Source organism: Suncus etruscus, chromosome 4 (assembly GCF_024139225.1).
Source record: "Suncus etruscus isolate mSunEtr1 chromosome 4, mSunEtr1.pri.cur, whole genome shotgun sequence".
Taxonomy (NCBI): Eukaryota; Metazoa; Chordata; class Mammalia; order Eulipotyphla; family Soricidae; genus Suncus; species Suncus etruscus.
In genome coordinates, this window is record NC_064851.1 from 15179498 (window position 1) to 15205924 (window position 26427).

At 48.6% G+C, this 26427-nt stretch overlaps 1 protein-coding gene across 1 annotated transcript; it reads left to right on the forward strand.

The window, feature by feature from the left end:
• The first annotated feature begins 742 nt into the window (after window positions 1–742).
• PEX5 (peroxisomal biogenesis factor 5) lies at window positions 743–26427 on the forward strand. Its single transcript, XM_049772157.1, is given in 24 exon segments — window positions 743–791; window positions 1151–1320; window positions 1564–1599; window positions 2272–2404; window positions 2807–2938; window positions 16080–16108; window positions 16110–16189; window positions 16696–16777; window positions 16779–16787; window positions 17159–17284; window positions 17573–17646; window positions 18354–18474; window positions 21369–21374; window positions 21723–21755; window positions 21757–21861; window positions 22050–22120; window positions 23313–23361; window positions 23363–23448; window positions 23450–23519; window positions 24330–24340; window positions 24493–24658; window positions 24931–25047; window positions 25049–25089; window positions 25847–26427. Coding segments are annotated over 23 exon segments (1932 nt in total). The 5' UTR covers window positions 743–791; window positions 1151–1167; the 3' UTR covers window positions 26049–26427.

Consider the following 26427-nt stretch of genomic DNA (forward strand, 5'->3'; position numbering starts at 1 on the left):
GAGGCTTTGGAAGGGAAAGGACCACCAGCTTTGGTTCCCATTTGGCTTTTAGGGAAGACTAGTGACCTCATTTTAAACAGAGAAACTGAGGCCCAGCAAGAGCCTGGAGTTCCCCAGTGTCACAGAGAGCCCCAAAGAAAGCTCCAGGAAGGGGCCTGAGAGATAGCACAGCGGTAGGGCGTTTGCCTTGCATGCAGCCAAATCCAGGATAGATGGTGGTTCGAATCCTGGCATCCCATATGGTGCCCCAGGAGTGATTTCTGAGCACAGAGCCAGGAGTAACCCCTGAGAACTGCTGGGTGTGACCCAAAAACCAAAAAAAAATAAAAATAAAAAAAAGCGCCAGGAAGAGATAGATGATCGAGCTCCAGCGCCCTAGATTGTTTCCTACGAATGTTCAACATCCCAACTCCCTTGGGGTTTTCCAGCCAACAAAGCTCCTAAACGTCCCCTTTAAGGCGCGTGGCCCTTTAAGACGGAGTGAGCCTGCCGTCACGCCGTCTTAAAGGCCCCGCCCCTTCAAGCCACTTCCGTTGCGCAGGGACGGCGGCGGCGCGGCTGTCGCGAGGGCTCCTTTAAGCCCGAGCCCCGCCCCTGCTCTCAGCCCCGCCCCTCTTAAAGGACCCCGCCCCTTCAAGCCGCTTCCGGGGCGCAGAGACGGCGGCTCGGATATCGCGGCTCCTTTAAGCGTGAGCCCCGCCCCTGCCCTGGGCCCCGCCCCTCCCCTCCCCTCCCCCTTTAGCCCGCTGCCGTCCCCGGCGGGTCGGGTCGTGCGGAGCTGCGCGTCGGTGGTGAGTGCAGCACCCCCTGGGACTGGGGACCATTCCCCTATCCGGTGCTCGCGGGCCTTGGGGGCGGCTCAGGTGGGGTGTTGGGGCGGCTGGACGGCGTGGAGGGGCTCAGGTGACTTCGGGGGGCGGTTGCTGTCCTGGCCCTGCCATGGCAAGGCCCAGATGAAGCTGGGGGGCACCAGGAGGGCACCGATCCCTGCCCGGACGCCTGGCAGAGGTGCCCCCCTCTTCTTAGGGGACATCAGGGCAGAGAGTGGTGGCCTATGGGTCACCCACGACCGACCCAAGTGCATCAGGCCCGGGTCACTGGGGCACGATCTGGCCCCTGACCCCAGTTTCCAACTTTCTCTGGCCTTCAGGGGTGCTGGCTGTCACCATGGCAATGAGGGAATTAGTGGAGGCTGAATGTGGGGGTGCCAACCCGCTCATGAAGCTAACGGGACACTTCACCCAGGACAAGGCCCTTCGGCAGGAGGGCTTGAGGCCCCCCAGGACACTGGCCTCCAGGCACTCCCCAACCTCTGAGACGGTAAGTGTTTCTGGTGTGGGCTGGGGCACTTTTGGGGATCACTGTTTTTGGGGTGCGAGTAATTAGGAGTCACTGCTTAGTGGGGTGCTTAGGAAGATGGAAGCAAATGTTTCCTCTGTGAATGGAGAAGGGTTTGGTGACTGGCCCAAGGTCCTCAGCCCAGGCAGAGCTGGAAGTTGAAGTGAATTGTGTGTCCTAGCATCAACCCTATACTGACAGGTCTTGTCTTCCTTTCCCACCTAGGTGTCAAAGCCTTTGGGAGCAGCCACCGAAGATGAGGTCAGTATCTTAGTCCCTTCACTGTCACCTCTGTCTCCTTTGTTTGTCTCTTGTCCTTCTGTTTTGGCTTTCAACTTACTTCTTCCATTTATCCATTGTTTGACTTTCCTGACACAGGGCGATTTGCTTTCCCACCACTGTGTGTGTGTGTGTGTGTGTGTGTGTGTGTGTGTGTGTGTGTGTGTGTGTGTGTGTGTGTGTGTGTGTGATTTGCTTTCCCACCACTGTGTGTGTGTGTGTGTATTCCACATTGTTTTCATTGTGTGTGTGTGTTCCACATTGTGTGTGTGTGTGTGTGTGATTTGCTTTCCCACCACTGTGTGTGTGTGTATTCCACATTGTTTTCATTGTGTGTGTGTGTGTTCCACATTGTTTTCATTGCCATTTTCCAAATTTCATCTTGCTTCCTTGCCTTATTTGTTTGTTTTGGAGCCCTCTCCAGCAGTGCTCAAGGCTTACTCCTGAAGCTTTCAGTGATCACTCCTGGTGGGGCTGGGGCTGGGGGGTATATGGGGTGCCAGGGATTGAACCTGGGTCGGCTGTGTGCAAGGCAAGCTTTCTACTCTCTGTATTGCTCCAACCCTTGCTTTGTATTTGATGCCCATTGAGTCCCCTGTCCCATGTACCCTGCATCTTGCTGGGTCATCTCTCTTGCCCTCTTTCTTCCTGTAGTTGGTGGCCGAATTCCTCCAGGATCAGAATGCCTCACTTGTATCCCGGGCGCCGCAGACCTTCAAGATGGATGACCTGTTGGCAGAGATGCAGGAGATCGAACAGTCAAGTTTCCGGCAGGCACCCCAGAGAGGTGGGTCCCCAGGGAGGGAGATTCCCTTCATTCTCTGTAGATGGGACAGCAGGTGGCATTGGGAGCTGAACTGCAGGAGATGAAGGGAAACTGAGGAATCTTGTGGATTTTTTAGGCATGATAAAATGTATATCATATGTATATGGGTTGTGTGAGTATGTGGGTTGTGTGTGTGCATTGGGACAGTGTGTGTGTATTGGGACACGCCTGGCAATGCTGTTGGCTTTGCACTCAGGAATCATTCCTATTGATGGAGTATTAGGGATTGAATCCAGTTCACCCACATGCAAAACAAGAACCATACCTGCTAGACTTTCTCTCTCCAGCCCCTAAAAGATGTGTCTATCATCTTTCTTAGTTTTCCCCTTCTCTTTCTCTTTTTTTTTTTTTTTCTCTCTTAAGCTCCTGGGGTAGCCGACCTGGCCTTGTCTGAGAACTGGGCCCAGGAGTTTCTTGCAGCTGGAGACGTTGTGGATGTTACACAGGATTATAATGAGACTGACTGGTCTCAGGAATTCATCTCTGAAGTTACAGGTGAGCTCGCCCTGGTCTAATCTTGAATAGTTCCTAAGGAGGGGCTGGAGTGGTGGCACAAGCAGTAGGGTGTCTGTCTTGCACATGCTAACCTAGGATGGACTGCGCTAACCTAGGATGGACTGCGTTTGATCCCCTGGCGTCCCACATGGTCCCCCAAGCCAGGAGCAATTTCTGAGCGCATAGCCAGGAGTAACCCCTGAGCGTCACCAGGTGTCACCAAAAAAAAAAAAAAAAAAACCCAACAAAACAAAACAAAAATAGCTCCTAAGAAGCAGTTAGGATTGTGTACCCCAATTTATCCTCTGATCGTTTAAGGGGCGTATGACTTTACTCATATAGAACATTGAGCCAGGTTTACCTTAGAGATTACAGGTACTTGAAACATACTAACCTGAGAACTGGGTTGGAAACTAGATATGCGATTTCAGATGTCTATGGAGAGAGAGGAGAGAGAGGAGAGGAGAGAGAGAGAGAAGAGAGAGAGAGAGAGGAGAGAGAGAGAAGAGGAAGAGAAGGAGGAGAGAGAGAGAGAGAGAGAGAGAGAGAGAGAGAGAGAGAGAGAGAGAGAGAGAGAGAGAGAGAGAGAGAGAGAAGAGAGAGAGAGGAGAGGGAGAGAGAGAGAGAAAGAGAGAGAGAGAGGAGAGAGATGTGAGAGAGAGAGAAGAGGAGAGAGAGAGAGAGAGAGAGAGAGAGAGGAGAGAGAGAGAGAGAGAGAGAGAGAGAAACAGTAAAAGTTGAGTCTGCCCTATAACTTCCTAGCAGGGTGGAGATCAGCTGCAGACCAAAGGGGCGAAAAACTGCTGTGGAATTTGGCACAGAATCATTTTGACCAGATTTGGGGCCTTGGAAAATGGGATTTTTGTGGTTCAGGGCCTGAGGTATGATGTCTGGGAGGATAAGACTGTACCCAAAGGACTCAAAATCAAAACTATATAATAGCTAGAGGTTGTTTACCACATTCAATGCTTTCTGTGAAGAGCTTTCAATGCATTATGTGTTTAATCCCCAGAGAATTCTTGGGTTATTAACGTTTTTATTCTTATTATATAGATAAGGAAACAGCCTTTGAGTATTTGCGAACTTCAGGCAGATACGTTCTTGTGTGAGCTGGGATTGACTCTGGGTGTGGGTTTTCTATTCTTGTAGATTTAACCCTTCTCTTTACTCTTCACTATTATTGTCAAATCCATGGCTTCAGCTTTTCGGGGTCTAGCCCAATTTTCCCTTTTTTGGTTGATGGTTATTTTTGGACCACACTCAGCAATGATTCAGGGTTACTCCTGCTTTACACTCTGAAATCTTTCCTGATAGTGTTCAAGAAACCATCTGGGGTGCTATCAGCTGCCAGCAAGACAAGTATCCTACTTGCTGGCTCTTAATTTTCCTCTTCTTTACCTCTTTGCCTGATTACTATATATACATCACTTGGGTTTGATTCTTCTCTAAGTCTGCCCTTTCTTTTTTGTTGTTGTTTGTTTTGGGGCCAAATCCAGCAGTGCTCAGGGGTTACTCTTGGCTCTGTGCTCAGAAATTGTTCCTGGCAGGCTCAGGGGACCATATGGGGTGCCAGGGATCAAACCTGGGTCCATCCCTGGTTGTTCACGTGTAAGGCAAATGCTCTACCTCTGTGCTATTACTCTAGCCCTCTCTAAGTCTGTCTTTTTAGTCTTTCCTCTTCCTGATTTCTCTCAAATAGAAAGAAGGATTGTTTTTTTTGATTAAGTGAAGAAATCAAGACTTACAAGAGATAAAGTGGAAGAATTTCCAAAGACTGTAGATTCTTATCACACTTTCCTGAGAAAAGGGGTGGGGCCTAACTGGTTTTTCCCATCCATCATCTATTCTCCTCAGTCAAAGGTTTCTTCCAAACACTAGAGACAAAGCCCTTAAATCTCACAACAAAGACTCAACTTGTTAAAATTAAAATTGTTGATCTCAATTAGCACATTGCCTTGCACTGGCTAACCCAAATTTAATCCCTAGCTATCCCTGAGCCAGCAGGAGTTAACCCTGAGTAGAGAACCTACCTGAACACTGCTGAACACTTTGTCCCAAAATGCCAAAATAAATAGGGTCTGTTGATTCATTTTCTCCCAGTTCCCTACCTGGAGATTAAAGTCAAACAAGTAGGTACTCTTGGCTTCATTAATAGGAATATGCATTATATATATATATATTTTTTTTTTTTTGTTTGTTTGTTTGTTTTGGGCCACACCCGGTAACGCTCAGGAGTTACTCCTGGCTATGCGCTCAGAAGTTGCTCCTGGCTTGGGGGACCATATGGGACGCCAGGGGATCGAACCGCCGTCCGTCCAAGGCTAGCACAGGCAAGGCAGGCACCTTACCTCTAGCGCCACCGCGGCCCCACATTTTATATTCTTAAACTTGTTTTTGTGGGGTTGTAGTGATAGCACAATGGGTAGGTATTTGCCTTGCTCACAGCTGAACTGGGTTCAGTTCCTGGCATCCATATGGTCACCCAAGCCTGCCAGGAGTAACTTCTGAGTACAAAGCCAAGAGTCATCCCTGAGCTACCAGGTGTGCCCCCTCCCCCCAAGTAACAAACTTTTGTTTTTGTTTTTGGATCCCACTTAGCAAAGTTCAGAGCTTACTCCTGATTCAACACTCAGAAATTATTCCTGACTGTGCTTAGGATACCATATGGGTTCCTAGGAATCGAACCCAGGTTGGCTGCATGCAAGAGAGACACCTTACCTGCTGTGCTCTCTCTCCAGCCCCTAATTTTTTTTTAAAATAATACCTTTATTTAAATATATTGATTACAAATATGATTGTAGTTGGGTTTCACTCATAAAAGAACACCCCCCTTCACCAGTGCAACATTCTCATCACCAATGCCCCATCTCCCCCCACTCCCTGCCTGTATTCGAGACAGGCTTTCTACTTCTCTCACTCATTGACATTTTTATGATAGTTCTTAGTGTAGTTATGTCTCTAACTGCACTCACCACTCTTTGTAGTGAGCTTCATATTGTGAGCCAGTCCTTCCAGCCCTCATCTCTGGGAATTATTTTAATAATGTCTTTTTTTTCTTAAAACCCATAGATGAGTGAGACTATTCTGTGTGTCTCTCCCTTAAACTTATTTCACTCAGCATAATAGATTCCATGTACTTCCATGTATAGGAAAATTTCATGACTTCATCTATCCTGATGGCTGCATAATGTTCCATTGTGTATATATACCAGTTTCTTTAGCCATTCATATGTTGAAAGGCATCTTGGTTGTTTCCAGAACCTGGCTATTGTAAACAGCACTGCATGAATATAAGTGTGAGGAAGGAATTTTTGTATTGTGTTTTTGAGTTCCTAGAATATAATAAATATCCTTAGGAGTGGTATAGTTGGGTCATATGGGAGCTCAATTTCCAGTTTTTTGAGGCATCTCTATATTGTTTTCCATAAAGGCTGGACTAGGCGGCATTCCTACCAGTAGTGAATGAGAGCTCTTTTCTCCCCACATATCCTACAGCACTGATCTTGTTTTCTTTAATGTGTGCCTATCTCTGTGGCATGATTGTTGTTTTGATTTGCATCTCCCTGATGATTAGTGATGTGGAACATTTTTTCATGTGCCTTTTGGCCATTTGTATTTCTTTGAGGAAGTGTCTGATTATTTCTTCTCCCCTTTTTTGTTTTTGTTTTTGTTTTTGTTTTTGGGTCACACCTGGCAGCGCTCAAGGGTTATTACTCCTGGCTTTATGCTTAGAAATCGCCACACCTGGCAGGCTCGAGGGATCATATGGGTTGCCGGGATTCAAAACATTGTCCTTCGGCATGCAAGGCAAACACCCTGCCTCCTTGCTATCTCTTCGGCCCCTTCTCTCCATTTTTTGATGGGGTTAGATTTTTTTTTTCTTGTTAAGTTCTGTCAGTATCTTGTATATCTTAGATATTAGCCCCTTATCTGATGGGTATAGAGTGAATAGCTTCTCCCATTCTGTGGGTGGCTTTTGTATCGGAGGCATTATTTCCTTTGAGGTGCAGAAGTTTCTCAGCTTAATATAATCTCATTTGTTTATCTCTGCTTCCACTGGTTTGGAAAGTGCTGTTTCTTCCTTAAAGATGCCTTTAGTCTCAAGGTCTTGGAGTGTTTTACCTACGTGTTGTTCTATATACCTTATGGTTTCAGGATATCAAGGTCTTTAATCCATTTGCATCCTTTGTGCAGGGTATTAGATGGAGATCTGAGTTCATGTATTTACAAGTGTCCAGTCCCTTTTCTTTCTTTTTTTTGTTTTTTTTTGTTTGTTTTTGGGCCATACCCAGCGGTGCTCAGAGGTTACTCCTGGCTATCTGCTCAGAAATAGCTCCTGGCAGGCACAGGGGACCATATGGGACACAGGGATTCGAACCAACCACCTTAGGTCCTGCTGCTGTGCTATCTCTCTGACCCCAAACCCCTTTTCTTAAACTTTTTTTTTTGGGGGGGCCACACCCATTTGATGTTCAGGTGTTACTCCTGGCTAAGCGCTCAGAAATTGCCCCTGGCTTGGGGGGACCATATGAGAACCGGGGGATCGAACCGAGGTCCTTCCTTGGCTAGCACTTGCAAGGCAGACACCTTACCTCTAGCGCCACCTTGCCAGCCCCTTTCTTAAACTTTTTTGATGGTCACAGGAATGCTTCCTTGCCCGTTAGGTAGCTGAAATTTGGTACCATATTGGTGTGGTAGCTGAGATGTGGCAGGCATAGTTATTTAGTTCAAACTTATTTACCAAACAGAGATGATACAGAAACTCATGATCTTACTCCCTTTAGTAGAACCATACATCATCACTGAGACACTGAAATCACCTTCAGTGAAGATCTGATGTGCACCAAGACTTTCTGTCAGACCCAAACTCAGTTTTCATGTACCCTTAAGACCTAAGCGTTTTCCGAGCCCGGAGAGATAGCATAACGGCGTTTGCCTTGCAAGCAGCCGATCTAGGACCAAAGGTGGTTGGTTCGAATCCCGGTGTCCCATATGGTCCCCCGTGCCTGCCAGGAGCTATTTCTTTTTTTTTTTTTTTTTTTTTTTTTTTTTTTTTTTTTTTTTTTTTTTTGGTTTTTGGGCCACACCCTGTGACGCTCAGGGGTTACTCCTGGCTATGCGCTCAGAAGTTGCTCCTGGCTTCTTGGGGGACCATATGGGAGCCGGGGGATCGAACCGCGGTCCGTCCTAGGCTAGCGCAGGCAAGGCAGGCACCTTACCTCCAGCGCCACCGCCCGGCCCCACCAGGAGCTATTTCTGAGCAGACAGCCAGGAGTGACTCCTGAGCACCGCCGGGTGTGGCCTCCCCCCCCCCCAAAAAAAAAAAAGACCTAAGCGTTTTCTATCATTGTGGAGAGAGTTTTGTTAAAAATCTGAGTATTTGTGGATTTTTATTTTTTCTAACTCCAAAAAGCCTCCTTGCTCAGATTAAGATTTTCGTTTGCATTACATTATTTGAATAGATTGCATCTAGTGAGGATCTTCTTTAACCTGTAGCAATTCATAATTCATCTTTATTTTTTTTTAATTTGGCTTCTGGGCCACACCTGGTTGTACTAGTTCTTCCCAGAGGCATCTCCTGACCTGGCTCAGGGACCATATCAGATCGGATCTGACCCGGGTTGGCTTTGTGCAAGGCTAGCGTCCTACCCACTTTATTACCACTCTAACCCTGAAAAACAGCTTTAGAAGAACGTGTTGGACCCGTCTTACCTGTTAACTTTTCTTTGCTTTGTTCTGGGTTTTGGGCATTCATTTGGAACTGTGCCCACTTCACAGACCGGGATAGGGCTTAGCTTTCTGGAAAGGGGAGCTGAACTATGGTAGCATCTGCCCTTGGAGAACTTAACATTTTAGGAACCTATTGCTTATTTGTAGTGGGACCTTATGTACTTACTGAACGAATGATCCAGGATCTGGGAGAAAGAGCAGAGCAGAAGGCATTGATTTTCCTAGTAATTCATTTTTTATTAGCCTCAGCATTGCGGCTGATAGTATATTGATTGAATAGTACGATTATTGGATAAACAGATTTTTGAATGAGAGGGTGGTAAATGTTTTAAACACTTATTCTAGATCCTCCTGTCTAGAAATTTGGGAGTCAAGCTTCAAAGAAATTTTGAGGCTTAGATTTTTTGGTTCTGTTTATTTCAGTCTATTTTTTTAATTGAATTTCTGGCCTACATTCAGCATTGCTCAGAGGTTCAGAGGACATTCCTGGTAGTGCTTGGGACCAGATGGGATGCTGGGGGATGGAAATCGATGGCTGCGTGCAAGGGAATGCTCTACTTACTGTACTGTACTATCGCTCTCAGCCCCACTGGTTCTGGTTTTGTCTTGGGGCCACACCTGGAAGTGCTCAAGGCTTACTACTGGCTTTGAGCCAAGGGGTGCTACCTGACGGGGCTCGGTATTATGTGAGCATGTGTGGTTCTGGGAATTCAACCAGGCTTGGCAGCATACAAGGCATGTACCTTAACCTCTGTACTCTGTTTCTGCTCAGGTTTTGTTGTTTTATTTTTTTATTTTATTTTAGTTTTTGCTTTTTGGGCCATACCCCACTGTGCTCACGGGTTACCCTGGCTCTGTGCTCAGAAGTCACGCCTGGCAGGCTTGGGGAACCATATGGGATGCCAAGAATCGAACCGAGGTCCGTCCTGGATTGGCTGCGTGTAAGACAACTGCCCTACTGCTGTGCTAACTCTCTGGCTTTAAGTTTTGTTGTTTTAATGTGCTCGTGTCTCACTGGAAATTGTAGAAAAGTACACAGAAAGATTCTGTGTATCCTGCACCTAATTTCCTTTGGGGGCATAATTTTTTTTGTTTGTTGGGTCACACCCAGCAGCGCTCAGGGGATACTCATTGCTCTGAGCTCAGAAATCGCACCCTGGCAGGCAACGGGGGACCACTATGGTGATGCCGGGATTCGACCCACCATCCTTCTGCATGCAAGGCAAAATGCCCTATCTCAATGGCTAACATCTCAGCCCATGGGGCATAATTTGACATTGCCATTGGTCACAAATAATAATGAAAATCAGAACTGCTATTGTATATATCCCTAACTCCTACTAGACACCACTATATTGCCTGATTATGTGTATTGACAAGAATTTTCATGCAATTTTATCATATGCAGACTGGTAATCACTACCACCTATGACCACGGCTGATGAACTAGAGGCAGGAGAGAGTTGTGCATGGCTGAGGCGCTGGGCCTTGCACACAGGGCTGTCCTGCATCACATATGGTTCCTTGAGCTCCTTTGGGGAGTGACTCTTTGGGTACAGTAGGCCCTGAGGACTGCCAGTGGGGCCCCAAGGCAACCAACAAAGTGACAGAGAAGAGTTGTTACCCTATGAAACTTGGTTCTCAGTCCATTTGTGTCTTCATGAAATCTATACCCTGTTCCTCCAGCCAAGTCCCTTAGACCAACTACTTCTCCATGATTCCCCAACCTAGGAACCAAATGTCCCCTGCTGTGCTATCACTCTGACCCCATTATTTTTCTTTTTTTGCCGGATGTGGGTGTGGGTAGTGGGGAGGTTTTTGGCCCAGCCCCAATGGTGTGCTTGGTGTGTCTTAGTTAGGGGGACTAATGTTGGTGGGGACAGAACCAGAGTTGGTCATATGCGTGGTAAGTGCCTTAACTTACCTTGTCCACCTTGGGCTCTAGTGATTTTGAGTTCAGAGAGCTTCGGCAGGCCTCTGGTTTATGAGGGTCATAGGATGCTCATGCAGAGGAAACTGCACTCTTGAGAGAAACCAGTGGTCATGGTAGTGGGTGATTGGCCTGAGATTCCCTGAGAGGCTGGGAAGAGGCTCTGCCACCAGGTCAAAGGAAGGAATAGCAGTCTCATTGTTTGGTTGGCTTTGCCTGGAGCGCCTGGAGATGATAGTAAGAGCTTTGATACCCTGTGCTTGTTCCATATTCTGTCTGGTATGTTCCGCTCCGCACAGCAGCTCCTGTGAGGGCCACTCCCTAGTTTGTAGATAAGGAAATGGAACCGTCCATAGTGAGGGGGGTGCAGGTATCCTGCACCTGCACCTGACATTTGGTGTCCAAGCTCTTGGTCCTGACTTCCCTCCCCCGTTTGGGGGGGTCTCAGGTGCAGTCTCTTGAGAAAACCCCACAGAAGTGGGGACGGAGAGATAGCACTGCAGTAAGGCATTTGCCTTGCACACAGCTGATCAGGACGGATTTTGGTTGGAAATCCTGGTACACGCCCATGTGAGTCCCCTGTGCCTGCAGGGAGTGATTTATGAGCACAGAGCCAGGGACTAAACCCCTGAGCGCTGCTGGGTGTGACCCAAAAAACCAAAAAAAAAAAAGAAACCATACAGATGAATTTGTTTTATGTGAGCACTTTTTTATTTTTTATTTTTGGGTCAGAGGTAATCAGGGGTTACTGCTGGCTCTATACTCAAGGATTACTCCTGGTGGGGCTCAGGAACCGTATAGTATGCCAGTGATCAAACCTGGGTCAGCCACAGGTAAGGCCAGTGACCTCCCTGCTGTACTGTTCCTCCAACCCCTCTGATAAGTATTTTTTTAAGGAAACAAAATCAAACAACAGAATATTGGGGCTGGAGTGATAGCACAGTGGGTAAGGCATTTGCCTTGTGTGTGGCCTACCTGGGATGGACTGGGTTCGATCCTTGGCACCCATATGGTCTTCTGAGCCTGTCAGGAGTGACTTTTGAATGCAGAACCAGGAGTAACCCCTGAGTGCCGCCGGGTTTGGCCCAAAAACCAAAAAGAGAAAAGAAATGGGGGGCCGAGCGATGACGCAGTGGTAGGGTCGTTTGCCTTGCATGCAGCTGACCCAGGACAAATCACAGTTTAATCCCCATGCATCCTATATGGTCCCCCAAGCCAGGAGTGATTTCTGATGCGCTTAGCCAGTAGTAACCCCTGAGCGTCACCAGGTGTGGCCTAAAATAATAATAATATAATGAAAAAGAATATGGTGTGGTTGTATTAAATATTAATTCTAGGAGTCCTTGATGGTGCATGGATGGTGAGAGCCTTTCTAGGCCAGCTCGGTGCCTGTAGGTATCAGGGTAACGGCATAAGTATTGACCCACAAGCAGTCAGATTTTAGGAGATACGAAGCTTTATTATAAGGCCCTAACCACCGTGTGTGGCTTCTAAGCTAAATAGCCGCTGCATCCATGCTGTCTCTGATCTCTCTGCTCGCGTCTTCTTCCTACTCCTTCTGTCCTTTTCCCCTTCCCAAAAGGCCTAATTACCAACTACAGACCCCTCCCAATAGTGGCTGGTCTGACCATCAGGTAAAGATTAGCATTTTGCCCTGGGGAGGGCTAACAACAGTAAAGGTCCAAGTGGGTTTTTTTGGATTATTTTGGGCCACACCAGGCAGTGGTCAGGAGCACTCCTAGCAAGATTGAGGGGATCATATGGGATGCTGGGGATTCGACACCTGGGTTGGCCATGTGCAACAAGTATCCTACCAGGGGTCTCAAACTCATTTTACCTGCGGGCCGCAGGAGGCAAAGTCAGGGTGATCCTTGAGTGCAAAGTCAGTAGTAAGCTTGAACATTGGGGGGTGTGACCCCAACACAACTAAAACAAAACAAAACAAAAAAAGATTCCTCTAGGGCAGGGGCCCACAAAAATGTTGTACGGAGGGGCCGTTTGCGGTGGGCCTCGAGTTTGAGACCCCTGCCCTAGACTACCTCTCTGGCTATCAAAATGATATTAAAATTTGGGGGTTGGTGGAGATAGCATGGAGGTAGGGCGTTTTGCCTTCATACAGAAGGGACGGATGGTTTCAAATCCTGGCATCCCATATGGTTCCTGGAGCCAGCCAGGAGCGATTTCTGAGCTGAGAGCCAGGAGTAACCCCTGAGTGCCCCAAAACCAAAATAATATATATATATTTTTTTAATAATTAAAAGGTTATTGATGGTTGAGTTTCAGTTATACAGTGTTCCAACACCCATCAAATGGTTTTTATTTTGGGGAGAAAGGGGGACATGTTTCTTTTGACTCCTTTATTGGAACTGAATCTAGTGACTAATATAACAAGTCCAAAATAAACACCAATTTAAGATGGCTTTACTCACCTCAGGAGTCTTTATTTGCCTCCAGTGTGTTTAAAAGTCCAGGTGCTCTGTAATTTTCTTTCTTTCTTTCTTTTTTTTTTGGTTTCCCATCCTTGAGTGGAGCAGCTGACCTGAAGGGTTTGCACTGTCTTTTAAGGAGCACTTGAGGCCAGAGCGCAGCTTGGTCAAACACACTCCAACTCCAGCTGAGAGTCAGCAGTGAGTTGGGAGGCGTGGATCCCATTCACCTGGTGCATTCTGGCAGGGCACCTCCTGATTGGCAAAGTGCTCTCTTAGGGCTGTAGCACGTAGAGTTGGGGGTGGGGAGCCCAGGGAAGGGGAAATGTGACCTAGAAAAGCTAGTGAGATTGGGGATTTGAATATTGTGAGTTTGAGAGAGTCCAAGAGTCCTTCATTAGAAGTTTTCAACTCTGTCTTTTACTTTTATAGTAAGACATTAATTTTGGTTATGGGTCATTCCTGGTATTGCTCAGGTGTCACCCAGAAAATGTTGAGTATTGCATGCAAAAGCATTGTTTACTTGGCCTTGTTTGGACCAGTCCTCCAGCTCCTGTAACAAATACATTATTATAATTAGGTGAGTTTTGAAATAATAATTTCTTCTTCTTCTTCTTCTTCTTCTTCTTCTTCTCTCTCTTCTTCTTCTTCTCTTCTTCTTCTTCATCTTCTTCTTTCTTCTTCTTCTCTTCTTCTTCCTCTTCCTCCACTTCCTCCTCCTCCTCCCCTTCCTACAAATACAATATTATAATTAGGTGTGTTTTGAAATAATAATTTCTTATCTTCTTCTTCTCTCTTTCTTCTTCTCTTCTTCTCTTCTTCTTCTTCTTCTTCTTCTTCTCTTTCTTCTTCCTTTTCTTCTCCTCCTCTTCCTCCACTTCCTCCTCCTCTCCTCCCCCTTCCTACCTCCTTCATTTTCTTTTCCTTCTTCCACCCCTTCTTCCTCCCCTTCTTCCCCATTCTTCCCCTTTCTTCCTTCTCCATTTAGGGGTCACACATCCTTTTGAGGTCAGGACCTTACTCCTTGCTCTAAACTCAGGAATTACTCCTGGTAATACTTGGGGGTACCATGTAAGATGCTGAGATCAACCAGGTTGGCCATATGTAAGGCAAGTGGCTGCCCTCTGTACTATCATTCTGGCCCCCATGAAATTCTTGTTTCCCCACCATCACACTCTGCATTTTGATTTTTTTCTTTTTTTGTCAAATGCTGGTATTTGTTGATATTACTTAGGCAAAGTCAGTAAATAGAAGGTTCTGTTTTGCTTTGGACAGTGAGGCAATCGATCTGCCTCTTCTTGTACAAACAAGGGACAAATCTTTAATTGGGCGACCAAAGACAGGGTACCTGAGCTTTCAGTATCTGGTGTGAAAGCTAGTGGGTATGCAGAGCTGAAGGAAAGAACACTGCAGGCATCTGCCTGCTCTGTTTACTTTTCCTTTTCTTTTTGCTAAACAAAAATGCTTTCGATTTCTTTTTCTCCTGACCTCAAAATAGTAGAGGGCAAAGTCCAGGATGTTGAGAAAATGCCCAGCACCCTCATTTGCTCTGTTGCTGTGGTGAGCTTATTTAGATATTGCAACACAGTGCCCCTTTGTCACAAAGTGTCTGTGACAATTTTTTTTTTTAAATTTTGTTTTTATTTTCTTTTTTGGTGTTTTGGGCCATACCCTGCGGTACTCTGTGGCTACTCTTTTGCCTGGCAAATGCCTATGCTGTGTTACCACTCTGGCCCCCTACAATTTCTTTTTTAAACTTGACTTAAACACTACTATATTGTTCACAATATAGTTGTTTATAATCCTGTTCTTTTAGATAGAATTCTAATGTCAACTCCATCACCATTGTTGACCTTCTTTCCATGATGTCTCCAGTTTCCACACGCACCCCAACCTGCTTCTTTAACGAGTACAAGATAGTTTACTTTTATATCGCTTGTTCCAGCAAAGTGGCAAGTGGAATGGTCAAAACATAGTTCAGTAAAAGAAAATCGTGAAAATGGTTATGTTTCTCAAGGGTGTTACTAAAGCCAATGTCTGGAGATTTCCTGAGCTGTTTGTTGCGATTGTCTTTGCTTACTGAGTATAGTGGGCTTCTGTGCAACTTTCCCCATCTAATTTGTTGTGTTGAACTTTCTGTACTTGCATATATGGCTGCATGCTCTAGGAGCTGTGGAACTGGCAGATTGCACATCTTGGCATCTCTGAGATTAGCCGAGGAGCTGTGGAGCTGGGTTGTTTATATATTGGGTGTGGGTGGGGTGTTGGGCCATAGGGCAGGCACCTGACCCACCACCTCCATCCCAAGAAAACTCCAGAGATCTCTTCTAGAGACCTGAAACAGTTTCTAGACTCGGGCTTAATGACGTAATCCTCAAAAATATTCTGTGATGGAAGAAATCACAGAATTGCTCTAGAGGGGATTGGGGGGCCGAGGAAGGCTGCAAAGGACACTGGATCTGGCTATTTGAGGTGTACAGATGAATAAACCATCAAGCAGGCATGGCTTACATCAGCTGTACCTTAGATGTTTTTAGGTTAGTATGTGCCTTTGCACTTCATTGCACCGGACAGAGTGGACTTAGGTGTTCTTAGTTCTGACCGAGCATCTTGCCTCTCGGATTCTCTTGGTGGCTGTTAGCAGATCAGACACGAGTCTCCTCCTGTTGGGACAGGACGCTGAGACAGAGCACAAGGGCAGGAGCTCAGAAGGTGGGTAGCTGACCAATGATAATGCACCCCCGCTCGCCCTCAGCTCCTTCCCAGGTTTGAGCCGGTGTGCATGGAAGAGGCCTCATGCCTGCCTTTCCTTATGGAGAAGCTTTTCCTTAACACCTTTTGTACTTCAAGCAGCTCATTTGTTCCTGAAGCTTGCCCAGCTTCTCAGGAAGTGGGTTGGCTCTGGAACACAGAGCTGCAATTTTTCTTTCCATCCCTGCTATGGCAGGCGCCACAGGATCCCTGGAATCTGTGTCATCCTCTCTCTCCCTACCACCCCAGGCCCCATCCCTGACTTAGCCTGGCATGATTTCCCCAAACTTTTTGCCCCCTGCAGACCCTCTGTCTGTATCTCCTGCCCGCTGGGGCTGAAGAATACCTGGAGCAGTCAGAGGAGAAACTGTGGCTGGGGAGCCAGAGGGAACAGCTACCCACTGCTGATCGCTGGTGAGTCGAGCTGCTTCGGGGCTGGGATCTCTTTGCAGGAGGCTGGGGCCCTTTTTCCCACCCTCGCTGTCCTCCTCCTCCACCTCCTCTTGAAGGCAGCATGCAGTCCCTGAGCTTTTCCACGGAGGGGCTTTCACTTGTGTAGCGTCACCCCAAATCTGAATCAAGGCTTCAATAAAACCAAGGAGTTTTTAAAGAGCCCACCCCCAAATCCCTCCCTCCCTTTGTCCTCTGCACCCTATTTTCTCTGCAAATGCGGAGCCGGCTGCTGTCTAGTCCACTTCCACAAAGATAAGGGCTGGGAACAGCAGCGGTGAAAAGGTGGAGCTTGAGCCTCGCACCCCCACCTCCAGGCCCATCTTTAACAAACATTGTGGGTCTGGGCTTGGACCAGCCCTTCCTTTCCCTGCAGAAACCATCCTGGCTTGGGCAGGGTGGAGTGGACATTGGACCATGAGCTGGCAGCCTCCCAGTAAAGCCAGTGATTGCCCCTCTACCCTCTGCAGGTGTGATGAGTATCACCCCGAGGCAGATCTGCAGCACATGGCCAGTGACTTCGTGGCCAAGGTCGATGACCCCAAATTAGCCCAACTCGGAGGTGAGCCCACGCCACATCTCTGCCCAGGGTATAGTGCTGGCTCAGTCGTGGGAAGTCCCAGGACTGGCTTCTTTCACCTCCCCCGTGAAAGCAGGGGAGGGAGCTCCTGTGTCTGCTCCTTCCTCTTGGAGAACAGACATGGGAGCTGTCACTTCCTCCCTCCTCTTCTTCTGTCCATCATTCTCTTTCCCGGGCAACTGGTGCAGCATTAGAGCCAGAACTCACTTCCATCTCTCCCTCTTTAGTGGGCCCAGGCTGCAGCTAGACCTGGCTAGAGGACAGGCAAGTGCAGGATCCTCTGGGGCTGCAGGCTCAGCCGGCACCCCTATGAGCCCGCTCCCAAGTGGCCTCTGTGTGTCTCTGTGCCCCAGTTCCTGAAATTCGTGCGGCAGATTGGCGAGGGCCAGGTGTCCCTGGAATCCGCTGCAGGTCTGGCCAAGCTCAGGCAGAGCAGTGGGCGGGCAGAGTTTATTCAGCAGCAGGTAGGTAGTTCCCTTGTCACTTTCTAGTCCCACTTCAGGAGCCAAGCTGGTACTAAGCCCCTGCTTTGGGGGGGGCGGTCATTGCCAGTGGTTCCAAGAGCGGGAAAGGGACCTGTCTGAGCTTCTCTGGGTGTGAGCATCCAGGTCTTGACTGGGAGGGAAAGAGATGCTGAGGAATGGTTCTAGGAAGTATCCAAGTGGTGGGGATGGTGGTTTAGTAGGTCTGTTCAAACTGGTGGTCAGCGGGTAGACAGTTGGTGGGGACATGACTATTTCTTCTTTGTCATAGGGGCGCCTCAGAAGCCTGGGATGGACCAGTTCACAAGATCGGGAAACACATCTGCCCTTGATCTAGAATTCGAAACGAGCCAGCGTCAGCAATAGAGGTGAGAGCAGAGAGCATAGGAGCAGATAACCCCCAAAGCAACCATTGTGGCTGAGAAAGGGGTGTATTAACCATAACTTCTAAGATAAGGGCTGTTGAGTTTCTCACTGTTCCTGGCTCATCCAGATTTGGATTGCTTGAGTGGCTGCTTGACAGGAAATGCAAATGATGCCCGGGCATCACCTCAGATGGGTTGAATTGAAATCTAGGTCTACGACTGTGCCTATTTTTGATTTTTTTTTTTTTTTGGTATGGGTCATCACCCTTGGTTCTCAGGGGTAACTCCCTGCTCTGTACTCAGGAATCACTCCTGGCAGGCTCAAGGGATCATATGGTATGACGGGAATTCGATCAGCCTATTCTCAACCCTCTGAGGTTTTTCTTTTTCTTTTTTTGGGGGGGGGGCGTGGGTGGGGTGGAGGCATACCCAGCATGCCCTAGGGTTACTTCGGCTCTGCACTCAGAAATCCCTCCTGGCAGGCTCTGGGAACCACATGGGACGTCAGGGGATTGAACCTGGTCTGTCCCAGGTCAGCAGTGTGCAAGGCAAATGCCATATTGCTCTGTTATCACTCTGGCCCAACTCTGATGTTTTTTCAGTAACTGCCTTTAGGACTCCATCCCAGTGCCGCTGAGAATGGGCGCCTGGGAGATCACCCACGGCCCTTCCTTTCCTATCTGGCCTTCCCTTCCTTACAGTCTGATGTCCGATTTCTGGGACAAGTTACAGGCAGAACTGGAGGAGATGGCAAAGCGGGATGCTGAATCTCATCCCTGGCTCTCCGACTATGATGACCTCACCTCTGCTTCCTACGATAAGGTAAAGACTTGACTCTGCCTTTCCTGCTTTGGAGTCTCTATGGCTTATTGTTTCTCCCTTTAACCCCTTGACTTGCAAGAGTTTTTTTTTTTTTTTTTTTTTTTAATTTTTAAAATTTTTTTTGGTGTTTGGTTTTTGGCCTACACCTGGCGACACTCAGAAGGTTACTCCCTGGCTATGCTCCCAGAAATTGTTTCCTGCTTGGGGGACCATATGGGACACCAGGGATCGAACCCAGGACTGTCCTGGGTCAGCCGTGTGCAAGGCAAATGCCCTACCACTGCGCTATTGCAGTATCCATTTTTTTTTTTTTTTTTTTTTTTTTGGTTTTTTGGGCCACACCCGTTTGATGCTCAGCGGGTTACTCCTGGCTATGTGCTCAGAAATCGCCCCTGGCTTGGGGGGACCATATGGGACGCCGGGGGATCGAACCGAGGTCCTTCCTTGGCTAGCGCTTGCAAGGCAGACACCTTACCTCCAGCGCCACCTACCCGGCCCCTCAGTATCCATTTTTAAGCAATTCTCTTTTAACGAATTATTGGCTCTTCGCTCATTAATGACTCCGTTGGGGGACCATATGGGATTATTGGGGATCAAACCTGGATCACCTGCATGCAAGGCAAATGCCCAACTCTATATACAATTGCTCTGACCCCCCTTTTAAGCAATTATTTGCTGAGTCCCTTTCTTGTTTTTGTTTTGTTTTGTTTTTGGGCCAAATCCAGCTATAGTCAGGCATCACTCCTGGCAGGCTCATGGAGCAGATTGAGAATGTCAGGGATCAAACCTGGGTTACGTGTTTAGTCATATAGGAATGTAGCTCTACCTGCTGTGCCTCTCTCTCTCTGGCCCCACATATTTTTAAATATTATTAAATTTTTAGGGAGGCCATACCAGGTGGTGCTCAAGGCTTATTTCTGGCTCTGTGCTTAGGGGTTACTCCTGGCAGGGTTTGGGGAACTTTGTGAAGTGCTAGGGATCAAACCAAGGTGGCCTTGTGCATGCCCTCCCTACTCGCTGTAACTATCTCTCTGGCTCTGTTTTTGTTTTTTGTTTTTTAAGTTTATTTTTTGTTTTTGGGCCATACCAGTAATACTCAGGGGGTTACGCCTGGCTCTGCCCTTCGAAATTACTCCTGCCAGATTGGCGGACTCAATGGAATGCTGGGGATTGAATTCAGGTTGGCTGTGTATAAGGCAAACACTCTACCTCCTATACTATCTCTCTCAGCCCCCTCTGGCCCTGCTTTTATTTTCTTGAACCCTATTTGAAATCATTAATAGCTGGGGTATTGAAAATTATTGAAACATTCTCATGAATACAAAAAACATGTCGTACTTTATGTTCACCTATAATGTTTCACTTTTTAACTGGCTTTATGCTAATAATGACTTTGAATGGAATATCATCAGGAATTTCATTTTCCCCTAACTGGATCTGACTCTTAATTGTCAGATAAATTTGTGGACCCCTATTGGTGGTCCTTAATATTAACAGAAACCCTCAAGCTTAAGTCACTGCTGTTTATTCTTGGCAAAGCTCGAACAAAATTCTATAGAGGGATAGATTTACAGCACTGATCCTATTTCTGCATTCTGAGTTTAGGAGATTTGGGAGGTTACTGCTCCAGGCAATGGAGCAAAACCCAGTGATTGACTTGGATGTCTATTTTATTTGTTTTGTTTGGGGGCCCACACCCTGTGTTGGTCAGGGCTGACTCCTGCTTCTGCTTCTGGCATCACTCCTGGGGGGTTGCTCAGGGGTGCTAGGGATTGAGGCCAAGGTCAGCCTTGTGCAAGGATAGCAAGCACCATGCTTGTTGTATTCTTTCTGACCTCTCTTTAGGACACAGTGGGGGATCCTTCCCTGTTAATCCTCATCCTGGGGCTCACTGAAGACAACTCTATTCTTCTGGGAAAAGAGTGGAAGTTTGAAAAAAATTCCCTTTGTCAGCAGTCAATCCCTAGGTAGGTCAATTTAGGGAACCTGTAATTTTTGCCACGTCACAGCACAGGCTTGTTGTATTGTCTGTTGACATTAATGGCCTGTTTCCGCATTGGATTTTCTTCTTTTCGGTAAGGGTTTGGTGAAAATGCCCATTGCTGTGCTCAGCTCTGAGCCGGTAGCTTTTCTTCCACTTTGAAATTGTGTCATAGATGACAGTGATCTTTGTCCCTGGATGGATGGATAAAGGTGGTGATGTAATACAATTTGCTTAATCACGTTCTTAGGTGAAAGGCAAGGAGATTTAATTAGTTAACAGCCATGGTGCCTGAGTGATAGTACAGCTGGGAGGGGCTTTTGCCTTGCAGGTGGCCAACCCTGTTTAGGTCCCATTCCCCACATAATGGTGCTCTGAGGGAGTGACTCCTGAGTGCAGAGTCAGGAGTAAGCCCTGAGCATTGCCAGGTGGGCCTCAAAAGCCAAAAAAAAAAGGGAAAATAACAATGACCAGAAGCAATCACCTGAAATTGCTGCCCAGAATAGAAGTCTAGAGCACTTAATCTAGGAAGATTCCTGGCAACATAGCATACATGTGGGATAAAGGTTGAAGAGCAAAAAGAAGGGGAATTCTCCATTTACTGCTTTATGACAGTACACCTCAGGTACATGGAATCTGGGTGGGCAAAACATGGGACTTAGGGGATGTGAGTGATGGCCCAGTGATAGTCCAGTAGGTAATGTGCTTTGCCTTGCATGTGGCTAAGCTGGGTTTGATCTCTCGCACCACCAAACCCACCAAAAAGCGTTTTTGAGCCGAGCCAGGAGGAAGCCCTGAGCACTTGCGTGGTGTAAACCGTCCCCCTCTATAAAAGGAAAAGAAAAAAATAAGCTTCTTCCTAGCAGGCCCCAGATCATCAACTTGTCTGACCTTTGGTTATTGCCCAGGAGAGGGCTACATGCTGATGATTCTGTATAATGCTGATAAGAGCATAGAATGGTCCTGGCCCTCTCCTTTCCTGCCTGGAACTTGGGCTTCCTTATTTATTTATTTATTTATTTATTTATTTATTTGCCATACTTGGTGGTGCCCAGGGCTTACTCCTAGCTTTGAATTCAGCTATCACTCCTCGAAATCTTGGACCATATGAGGATGCCGGGGATCGAACCTGAGTCTGCCAGGTGCAAGGCAAATGCCCTACCCTGCTGTGCTATCGCTCCGGCCCCTGGACTCCCCCTTTTTGAAATGTTTGCCCTCTCTTCTTCCTGCTGCTCTGACGGTGAGGCTCTCTCCTTGCAGGGGTAACCAGTTTGAGGAGGAGAATCCCCTGCGTGACCACACCCAAGCCTTTCGAGGAAGGGCTGCGACGGCTTCAGGACGGTGACTTGCCCAACGCCGTGTTGTTGTTCGAGGCAGCCGTACAGCAGGACTCTCAGCACATGGAGGTGAGTGATTCTTGGGTTGGCGAGGCCACTTTCTCCTATGGTGGGAGGTGACCCCAAAAAGAGCGGGAATGGATGAAGACCTGGGCACCAGCATAGTGCAGGGGCGGGCGAGGGTGAGCCCATGCAGAGGGGGAAGGAAGACTGGAAGGTGATTCTAGGGTGATGGGACTCGATCAATTTTTCTGTAGGCATGGCAGTACCTGGGCACCACACAGGCGGAGAATGAGCAGGAGCTGTTGGCCATCAGCGCACTGAGGAAGTGAGTCTGGATAGGGGCATGAGGAGGTAGTTCCCTGAATCTTCTAAGAGCCAGTAGTATGGTAGGGGTGCAGGCCCACATCCTTGTCTTTGTTTTGTTTTGTTTGATTTGGTTTGGTTTGGTCATACCTGGTGGCGCTAAGGGTGCTTACTTCCTGACTGCTCTCAAGAATCACTCCTAGCAGGCTTGGGGGACCATGTGGGATGCCGGGGATTGAACCTGAGGTTGGCCGCATGCAAGGCAAATGTCTTACTTGCTCCAGCTTTGTGTTATTGCTCCAATCCTTGTCTTTTCTGTGATCACCTACAATAGTTTTTTTTGGGGGGTGCATCAGAGAGAGCCACATCCAGCAATGCTCAGTGCTTACTCCTGGCTCTCTGTTCAAGAATTACTCTTAGCAATATTTGGGGGACCACATGGGATGCTGGGGATCAAATCCAGTCAGCCACATGTAAAACAGGCACCCTACCTGCTGTGCTATGACTCTGGCCTTAAGACACGTCTTATGTGCATCGACCCGTGGTCCCCGATCATTGCCAGGTGCAGTCGTGTTGGCCTCCGAGCACTACCTGGGTGGCCTGGATGACCCCCAGCACCTCATCCTGGGCCCTTTGCTGTAAAATCAGCTGTGAAATCACTCCCATGCAACCTCCGGTGAATGGGTCTGAAGCAAGGTAGCTGCGAAGAATTAATAAACCAAGCCAGTCAGAGAGAATCATGGAGTTGGTGGCTTCTCGCCTCATGGTCTCTCATGCACCAAGCCAAAACCAAAACTTCTCTTATTGTGCTAGTACAAATTCAATCGGAAGGGGGAGGGTTGAGTGAGATCTTGGTGGGACTTCAAGTCAAAGGGCTTAGTGAAAACAAAGAGGAAAGTTGGGGACCGCTTTTGTCCTGGCAAAGTAGAATGTAAACAAACCATTGAGTCTTTGGCTCCATTGGCAGAGAATTCCTAGGAGGGGCCCCTAGGTTGAATTTGCAGGACCCTGGCCAGATCCATGGCTGCGAATCTCGGTTACAGGTCTCACATCCATAACTGGGTGAATAGTTCACATGTGGAGGAGTCGCTGATGTCTTGGTGTGAGGAGCTAGGCATGGGCGCCCTTGGTGTCTCCAGTCTGCAGCTGGGCCTGGGGAAAGTTTGGGAGTCACACCTGTGGCCTTCAGTCCGCCCCCCCCTTGGTCCTCACAGGTGCCTGGAGCTGAAGCCGGATAACCGCACTGCTCTGATGGCGTTGGCCCGTGAGCTTCACCAACGAGTCCGCTGCAGCGGCAGGCCTGTGAGACTTCTCCGGGAACTGGCTTCGCTACACGCCTGCCTATGCCCACACTGGTGCCTGGAGAAGAAGGGGCTGGCGGGGCAGGCCTAGGACCCAGCAAGCGCATGCTGGGCTCCCTTGTTCACTGAGTGAGTCCCAGGGGGTCCTGGGGATCATGCACGACAGACAGAGGCCTGGAGTGGGGAGACCTTTGCTTTGGAATGTGTCTTTTGAGTGAGATGTGGGAACCCTGTGGGAGCTCAGTGGTCTGGGTTGCAGGTGGGGTCAAAATAGAAAACCTCCGTGTCTGGCCTGAGTGATAGCACAACGGTAGGGCATTTTCCTTGTACATGGTTCGCCTAGGTTGTATCCCTGGCAACCTATATGGTCCCCCGAGCACCACCAAAAATAATGTCTGTGTGTAGTGTTTGGTGTAATTTCTGAACACCACTGGATGTGGGGCTTTCAAAATCAAAAAGGAAAAAGAAAAAGAAAAAGCCTGGGGCCGGAGAGATAGCACAGCGTAAGGCATTTGCCTTAGATACAGAAGGATGGTGGTTTGAATCCCGACATCCCATATGGTCCCCCGAGCCTGCCAGGAGCGATTTCTGAGCATGGAGGCAGGAGTAAAACCCTGAGCACTGCCGGGTGGTGACCCAAAAACCAAAAAACCAAAAAAAAAAAAAAAAAAAAAAAAAAAAAAGAAAAGAAAAGAAAAGAAAAAGCCTGTATTTGAATTGGAATTTGGCTAGAAGAGGGAAGGCCAGGAGGCTGATGATTCTGAGTATGAGAAAGTGATTGGAACTGTCTTTTCCTAAATCAGTGGCATTGCTTCTTCCTCTCCACTACAAGAGCAGGAGATAGAGTGACCTTGGGAAAGGGCGTAACTGCTGATGCAATGATGGGGCCCCATGGTGGGGGGCACTTTCTCTCTGTTTGTAGAAAGGTAGATTTCCAGGGAGTCACTCAGTGGTTCTTTTTTTCCCTTTCCCCTGAAAAAGGGGCAGGTGGCCAAATGAATCTGGGAACTTCAGTTTTGGGGTTGTGGGGGACTAGGGAAGTCACACCTGCCTGCCCACCTCCCCCATTTGCATCTGCTTTGCTTCTTCCCAGCTCCCAGTTCCTGGAGGTGAAGGAGCTCTTCCTGGCTGCTGTGCGCCAGGACCCGTCCTCCATCGACCCTGATGTGCAGTGTGGCCTTGGTGTCCTCTTCAACCTGAGCGGGGAATATGACAAGGCGGTGGATTGCTTCACGGCAGCCCTTAGTGTGAGGCCTAATGTAAGTCCGGGGCCATTGGGTGGGGCCCCCACACCCTCTGGGCTGACTGCTGTGTGTGTGTGGGGGGGCAGGAGGATGCCAGCCTAGGATATCTAGACCTCAGTGAGCCCTTGGATTTGCCTAAGGGCCTTGGGCTGTGGTGGGGCCTGGACAGGGCTGGGAATCTGCCACCCAGTAGTGGTGAGCCATGGTCAGAAAGAGACGAGCAGCCTGGGACAGGAACAGGGTTTGCACTCCCTGACCCTTCCCTAGCTCTTCCCGTTACATTTCAGGACTACTTGCTCTGGAATAAACTCGGGGCCACCTTGGCCAATGGGAACCAGAGCGAAGAAGCAGTGGCCGCGTACCGGCGGGCCCTGGAGCTCCAGCCTGGCTACATCCGGTCCCTGATACAACCTGGGCATCAGCTGCATCAACCTGGGGGCCCACCGGTGAGGATATCTGGGAGCTTTCTCCTCTGCCTCTGCGCTGGCTGCTCTCCAGCTTCAGATTCTGTTATTGATGGTCTCTTCCCTTCTTCCCTGAGCCACCCTTCTTCCCCTTCCAGCTGTTTCCACCTTCCCCTCTGTTGGTTGGTTTGTTTGCTGGGGCCTGGAAAGCACTCCTGGGTCTGCCTGTGCAGTGGGGAGGATGGAGACTGGGGATCACACATGCACATTATGGTTCTACGGTGCAAAGGCCCAAGGGCTGCCAGGCCCCGATGCTGCAAGGCTTGTAGGGACCCATAGGGCTGAGCTACCGGGTGGGCCCTCATGCTATCTAGGGACTCCAACATGTGGCAACTGCCCTGCCTAGGTGTGAGAGAGAGAAAAGAGAAAGAAACCAAGTATACATTTTTGTTTGTTTGTTTTGGGGGCATACCTGTTGACGCTCAATGGTTACTCCTGGCTATGCGCTTAGAAATTGTTCCTGGCTTGGGGGACTATATAGGACGCTGGGCTTTGAACCACCTTCTGTCTTGGATTAGCTATAGGCAAGGCAAAAGCCCTACCACTGTACGGTCGTTTTGGCCCTCCAAGAATACTTTTTATTCCTCCTGGAGTCTGAGATCTGCCACTGCTGCCTGGGGTTTTCTGAGAAAGAGGGAGAGAAAGATGAGAACAAGTCTGACTGCCTACATCTACTATGGCGCTTTTGAGCTCTAGCCCTCTGTGCCCTGCTGACTCCTGTCATTTCTCTTCCCTGCAGGGAAGCCGTGGAGCACTTTCTGGAGGCACTGAACATGCAGAGGAAGAGCCGGGGCCCACGGGGCGAGGGGGGTGCCATGTCCGAGAACATCTGGAGTACCCTCCGCCTGGCACTGTCCATGCTGGGCCAGAGCGACGCCTATGGGGCAGCTGATGCCCGGGACCTTCCCTCCCTCCTGTCTATGTTTGGCCTGCCCCAGTGACAGTGGGACGGGCTGCCCTGTGAGTGTTCATCATGGAGGGGTCCCCGCTCTGGAAGTGACTCCCTCTCCCCAAATGGGCCTGCCCCGGGGGTGGGCTGATGACCACAAGCGGTACATACGACCCCTTGGGAGTGGCCTCCGTTGTGTTTGGGGGTGGGGTAGTCTGTGTTCTAAGCGCCCGCGTAATTGCAGCCCGGGGAACTGTGCTGTGATTCAGGCTAATCCTAGGATGGCCCAGCCAGCCGCCCACAGATCTCTCTGCTCTTTGGGGTCCTTTCTTGGTGCTTGCTGGTTCTTGGATTGGTTTTGCCTATGCCTCGCCATTTCGAGAGAGAGCCCATCGCCTCCGTCACGTCTACCCTTGCCGACCCATTCTGTC